The sequence below is a fragment of the Pygocentrus nattereri genome, chromosome 23 (assembly GCF_015220715.1).
Source record: "Pygocentrus nattereri isolate fPygNat1 chromosome 23, fPygNat1.pri, whole genome shotgun sequence".
Lineage (NCBI taxonomy): Eukaryota > Metazoa > Chordata > Actinopteri > Characiformes > Serrasalmidae > Pygocentrus > Pygocentrus nattereri.
Genome location: NC_051233.1, coordinates 34,333,972 through 34,341,471, shown reverse-complemented (window position 1 = coordinate 34,341,471; position 7,500 = coordinate 34,333,972). Strand labels below are relative to the sequence as shown.

The following is a 7,500-nucleotide window of genomic DNA, read 5'->3' as shown; positions in this document are numbered from 1 at the left end:
CCAGATATACATCCAGATAAACAACCAGGTAAACAACCCGATAAACATCCAGATAAACAACCAGATAAACAACCAGATAAACATCCAGATAAACAACCAGATATACATCCAGATAAACAACCAGGTAAACAACCAGATAAACAACCAGATATACATCCAGATAAACAACCAGGTAAACAACCAGGTAAACATCCAGATAAACAACCAGATAAACATCCAGATAAACAACCAGATAAACAACCAGATAAACAACCAGATTAACATCAAGATAAACAACCAGATAAACATCCAGATAAACAACCAGATTAACATCAAGATAAACAACCAGATAAACAACCAGATAAACAACCAGATTAACATCAAGATAAACAACCAGATAAACATCCAGATAAACAACCAGATAAACAACCAGGTTAACATCAAGATAAACATCAAGATAAACAACCAGATAAACATCCAGATAAACATCCAGATAAACAAACATAAATATCCAGATAAACATCCAGATAAACAAACATAAATATCCAGATAAACAACACAAAAACGCTGCAGGACAGGTGAGGCAGGAGTGGACACAGGTCAGAAGTCAACACCTGCTCAGGCATGTCCCCGTTCTGCAGGCCGGTGTTGAGGAGTCTGTAGTTGCTGGTGAATAAATCCCACTTGGTGAGGTCGTGGGCACTGGAGACAAACACACACAGATAATCCAGATTATTCCCACCGAGACCTGGTCAAGATTATTTACACTACAGCTGTTAATTAGTCCTGAAAGCCTGGAAACTCGTTAGTCTAATCGGATATTTAAAAACCATAATTACAGCAACTCCTACAACAGAAAAACAACAGGAATTAAAGCCCTTTACACACTAAACTTTCATCAGTGCTGATTAAATTAATTAATTAAACGCTCGCTAATTAAGTACAGGGATTATTAACGAGGTCGCCGCTGATGCAGCACTGCCTTTTAATCTCTACTGAGATCTACACAGAAACATTATTTCCACAGCACAGCATTAATATGACAGGGGTTATTTATCACTAATGAGTTATCGGTTATCACTGATGAGTTATCGGTTATCACTGATGAGTTATCACTAATGAGTTATCGGTTATCGCTGATGAGTTATCGGTTATCGCTGATGAGTTATCACTAATGAGTTATCGGTTATCGCTGATGAGTTATCGGTTATCGTTGATGAGTTATCACTAATGAGTTATCGGTTATCGCTGATGAGTTATCGGTTATCACTGATGAGTTATCACTAATGAGTTATCGGTTATCGCTGATGAGTTATCGGTTATCACTGATGAGTTATCACTAATGAGTTATCGGTTATCGCTGATGAGTTATCGGTTATCGCTGATGAGTTATCACTAATGAGTTATCGGTTATCGCTGATGAGTTATCGGTTATCACTGATGAGTTATCACTAATGAGTTATCGGTTATCGCTGATGAGTTATCGGTTATCACTGATGAGTTATCGCTGATGAGTTATTGGTTATCGCTGATGAGTTATCGGTTATCACTGATGAGTTATCACTAATGAGTTATCGGTTATCACTGATGAGTTATCACTAATGAGTTATCGGTTATCGCTGATGAGTTATCACTGATGAGTTATTGTTTATCGCTGATGAGTTATCACTAATGAGTTATCGGTTATCGCTGATGAGTTATCGGTTATCACTGATGAGTTATCACTAATGAGTTATCGGTTATCGCTGATGAGTTATCACTGATGAGTTATTGTTTATCGCTGATGAGTTATCACTAATGAGTTATCGGTTATCGCTGATGAGTTATCGGTTATCACTGATGAGTTATCGCTGATGAGTTATTGGTTATCGCTGATGAGTTATTGGTTATCGCTGATGAGTTATCGGTTATCACTGATGAGTTATCACTGATGAGTTATTGTTTATCGCTGATGAGTTATCACTAATGAGTTATCGGTTATCGCTGATGAGTTATCACTAATGAGTTATCGTTATCGCTGATGAGTTATCACTGATGAGTTATCACTGATGAGTTATTGTTTATCGCTGATGAGTTATCACTAATGAGTTATCGGTTATCACTGATGAGTTATCGCTGATGAGTTATTGGTTATCGCTGATGAGTTATCGGTTATCACTGATGAGTTATCACTAATGAGTTATCGGTTATCGCTGATGAGTTATCGGTTATCACTGATGAGTTATCACTAATGAGTTATCGGTTATCGCTGATGAGTTATCGGTTATCACTGATGAGTTATCGCTAATGAGTTATCGGTTATCGCTGATGAGTTATCGCTGATGAGTTATTGGTTATCGCTGATGAGTTATCGGTTATCACTGATGAGTTATCACTAATGAGTTATCGGTTATCGCTGATGAGTTATCGGTTATCACTGATGAGTTATCACTAATGAGTTATCGGTTATCGCTGATGAGTTATCGCTGATGAGTTATCGCTGATGAGTTATTGGTTATCGCTGATGAGTTATCGGTTATCGCTGATGAGTTATCGCTGATGAGTTATCGCTGATGAGTTATCGGTTATCGCTGATGAGTTATCGCTGATGAGTTATCGCTGATGAGTTATCGGTTATCGCTGATGAGTTATTAGTTATCGCTGATGAGTTATCGCTGATGAGTTATCGCTGACGAGTTATCGGTTATCGCTGATGAGTTATCGCTGATGAGTTATCGCTGATGAGTTATCGGTTATCGCTGATGAGTTATCGCTGATGAGTTATTGGTTATCGCTGATGAGTTATTGGTTATCGCTGATGAGTTATCGCTGATGAGTTATTGGTTATCGCTGATGAGTTATCGCTGATGAGTTACCGGTTATCGCTGATGAGTTATCACTGATGAGTTATCGGTTATCGCTGATGAGTTATCGGTTATCGCTGATGAGTTATCGCTGACGAGTTATTGGTTATCGCTGACGAGTTATCGGTTATCGCTGATGAGTTATCGGTTATCGCTGATGAGTTATCGGTTATCACTGATGAGTTATCACTAATGAGTTATCGGTTATCGTTGATGAGTTATCGGTTATCACTGATGAGTTATCACTAATGAGTTATCGGTTATCGCTGATGAGTTATCACTAATGAGTTATCGGTTATCGCTGATGAGTTATCGGTTATCGCTGATGAGTTATCGCTGATGAGTTATTGGTTATCGCTGATGAGTTATCGCTGATGAGTTATTGGTTATCGCTGATGAGTTATCACTGATGAGTTATTGGTTATCGCTGATGAGTTATCGCTGATGAGTTATTGTTTATCGCTGATGAGTTATCACTAATGAGTTATCGGTTATCACTGATGAGTTATCGGTTATCACTGATGAGTTATCACTAATGAGTTATCGGTTATCGCTGATGAGTTATCGGTTATCACTGATGAGTTATCACTAATGAGTTATCGGTTATCGCTGATGAGTTATCACTAATGAGTTATCACTAATGAGTTATCGGTTATCGCTGATGAGTTATCGGTTATCGCTGATGAGTTATCGGTTATCACTGATGAGTTATTACTAATGAGTTATTGTTTATCGCTGATGAGTTATCACTAATGAGTTATCGGTTATCGCTGATGAGTTATCGGTTATCACTGATGAGTTATCACTAATGAGTTATCGGTTATCGCTGATGAGTTATCACTGATGAGTTATCGGTTATCGCTGATGAGTTATCGCTGACGAGTTATCGGTTATCGCTGATGAGTTATTGGTTATCGCTGATGAGTTATCGCTGATGAGTTATCGCTGATGAGTTATCACTGATGAGTTATCGCTGACGAGTTATCGGTTATCGCTGATGAGTTATCGGTTATCGCTGATGAGTTATCGCTGATGAGTTATTGGTTATCGCTGATGAGTTATCGGTTATCACTGATGAGTTATCACTAATGAGTTATCGGTTATCGCTGATGAGTTATCGGTTATCACTGATGAGTTATCACTAATGAGTTATCGGTTATCACTAATGAGTTATCGGTTATCGCTGATGAGTTATCACTGATGAGTTATCGGTTATCGCTGATGAGTTATCGCTGACGAGTTATCGGTTATCGCTGATGAGTTATTGGTTATCGCTGATGAGTTATCGCTGATGAGTTATCGCTGATGAGTTATCACTGATGAGTTATCACTGATGAGTTATCGCTGACGAGTTATCGGTTATCGCTGATGAGTTATCGCTGATGAGTTATCGCTGATGAGTTATCGCTGATGAGTTATTGGTTATCGCTGATGAGTTATCGCTGATGAGTTATTGGTTATCGCTGATGAGTTATCGCTGATGAGTTATCGGTTATCGCTGATGAGTTATCGCTGATGAGTTATTGGTTATCGCTGATGAGTTATTGGTTATCGCTGATGAGTTATCGCTGATGAGTTATTGGTTATCGCTGATGAGTTATCACTGATGAGTTATCGGTTATCGCTGATGAGTTATCGGTTATCGCTGATGAGTTATCGCTGACGAGTTATTGGTTATCGCTGACGAGTTATTGGTTATCGCTGACGAGTTATCGGTTATCGCTGATGAGTTATCGGTTATCGCTGATGAGTTATCGGTTATCACTGATGAGTTATCACTAATGAGTTATCGGTTATCGCTGATGAATTATCACTAATGAGTTATCGGTTATCGCTGATGAGTTATCGGTTATCACTGATGAGTTATCACTAATGAGTTATCGCTGACGAGTTATCGGTTATCACTGATGAGTTATCACTAATGAGTTATCGGTTATCGCTGATGAGTTATCACTAATGAGTTATCGGTTATCGCTGATGAGTTATCGGTTATCACTGATGAGTTATCACTAATGAGTTATCGGTTATCGCTGATGAGTTATCACTAATGAGTTATCGGTTATCGCTGATGAGTTATCGGTTATCACTGATGAGTTATCACTAATGAGTTATCGGTTATCGCTGATGAGTTATCGCTGATGAGTTATCACTAATGAGTTATCGGTTATCGCTGATGAGTTATCACTAATGAGTTATCGGTTATCGTTGATGAGTTATCGGTTATCGCTGATGAGTTATCACTAATGAGTTATCGGTTATCGCTGATGAGTTATCACTAATGAGTTATCGGTTATCGCTGATGAGTTATCGCTGATGAGTTATCAATGATGAGTTATCAATGATGAGTTATCGGTTATCGCTGATGAGTTATCGCTGATGAGTTATCGCTGATGAGTTATTGTTTATCGCTGATGATTTATCGCTGATGAGTTATCGCTGATGAGTTATTGTTTATCGCTGATGAGTTATCGCTGATGAGTTATTGTTTATCGCTGATGAGTTATCACTAATGAGTTATCGGTTATCGCTGATGAGTTATCGGTTATCACTGATGAGTTATCACTAATGAGTTATCGGTTATCGCTGATGAGTTATCACTGATGAGTTATCGGTTATCGCTGATGAGTTATCGCTGATGAGTTATCGCTGACGAGTTATCGGTTATCGCTGATGAGTTATTGGTTATCGCTGATGAGTTATCGCTGATGAGTTATCGCTGACGAGTTATCGCTGACGAGTTATCGCTGACGAGTTATCGGTTATCGCTGATGAGTTATCGCTGATGAGTTATCGCTGATGAGTTATTGGTTATCGCTGATGAGTTATTAGTTATCGCTGATGAGTTATTAGTTATCGCTGATGAGTTATCGCTGATGAGTTATTGGTTATCGCTGATGAGTTATTAGTTATCGCTGATGAGTTATCGCTGACGAGTTATTGGTTATCGCTGATGAGTTATTGGTTATCGCTGATGAGTTATCGCTGATGAGTTATTGTTTATCGCTGATGAGTTATCGCTGATGAGTTATTGGTTATCGCTGATGAGTTATCGCTGATGAGTTACCGGTTATCGCTGATGAGTTATCACTGATGAGTTATCAGTTATCACTGATGAGTTATCACTAATGAGTTATCGGTTATCGCTGATGAGTTATCGCTGATGAGTTATTGTTTATCGCTGATGAGTTATCGCTGATGAGTTATTGTTTATCGCTGATGAGTTATCACTAATGAGTTATCGGTTATCGCTGATGAGTTATCAGTTATCACTGATGAGTTATCACTAATGAGTTATCGGTTATCGCTGATGAGTTATCACTAATGAGTTATCGGTTATCGCTGATGAGTTATCGCTGATGAGTTATCAATGATGAGTTATCAATGATGAGTTATCGGTTATCGCTGATGAGTTATTGTTTATCGCTGATGAGTTATCGCTGATGAGTTATTGGTTATCGCTGATGAGTTATCACTAATGAGTTATCGGTTATCGCTGATGAGTTATCGGTTATCGCTGATGAGTTATCACTAATGAGTTATCGGTTATCGCTGATGAGTTATCACTAATGAGTTATCGGTTATCGCTGATGAGTTATCGCTGATGAGTTATTGTTTATCGCTGATGAGTTATCGCTGATGAGTTATCGCTGATGAGTTATTGTTTATCGCTGATGAGTTATCACTAATGAGTTATCGGTTATCACTAATGAGTTATCGGTTATCGCTGATGAGTTATCACTGACGAGTTATCGGTTATCGCTGATGAGTTATCGCTGATGAGTTATCACTGATGAGTTATCGCTGACGAGTTATCGGTTATCGCTGATGAGTTATCGCTGATGAGTTATCGCTGATGAGTTATTGGTTATCGCTGATGAGTTATCGGTTATCGCTGATGAGTTATCGCTGATGAGTTATTGGTTATCGCTGATGAGTTATTAGTTATCGCTGATGAGTTATCGCTGACGAGTTATTGGTTATCGCTGATGAGTTATCGCTGATGAGTTATTGGTTATCGCTGATGAGTTATTGGTTATCGCTGATGAGTTATCGCTGATGAGTTATTGTTTATCGCTGATGAGTTATCGCTGACGAGTTATTGGTTATCGCTGATGAGTTATCGCTGATGAGTTATTGGTTATCGCTGATGAGTTATCGCTGATGAGTTATTGGTTATCGCTGATGAGTTATCGCTGATGAGTTACCGGTTATCGCTGATGAGTTATCGCTGATGAGTTATCGGTTATCGCTGATGAGTTATCGGTTATCGCTGATGAGTTATCGGTTATCGCTGATGAGTTATCGCTGATGAGTTATCGGTTATCGCTGACGAGTTATCGGTTATCGCTCATGAGTTATCGGTTATCGCTGACGAGTTATTGGTTATCGCTGATGAGTTATCGCTGACGAGTTATCGGTTATCGCTGATGAGTTATCGCTGATGAGTTATCGGTTATCGCTGACGAGTTATTGGTTATCGCTCATGAGTTATCGGTTATCGCTGACGAGTTATTGGTTATCGCTGATGAGTTATCGCTGACGAGTTATTGGTTATCGCTGACGAGTTATCGGTTATCGCTGATGAGTTATTGGTTATCGCTGATGAGTTATCGCTGATGAGTTATTGGTTATCGCTGATGAGTTATCGCTGATGAGTTACCGGTTATCGCTGATGAGT

At 39.0% G+C, this 7,500-nt stretch overlaps 1 protein-coding gene across 2 annotated transcripts in view; it reads right to left on the bottom strand.

Moving 5' to 3' along the window:
- stag2a (stromal antigen 2a) overlaps positions 1–7,500 on the bottom strand; it is a 57,365-nt gene that overhangs the window by 22,707 nt on the left and 27,158 nt on the right. For both annotated transcript variants that reach the window (XM_037533397.1, XM_037533398.1), the window contains exon 21: positions 594–681. In XM_037533397.1, coding sequence (XP_037389294.1) covers positions 594–681 — 88 coding nt within the window. The remainder of the gene's footprint in view (positions 1–593; positions 682–7,500) is intronic.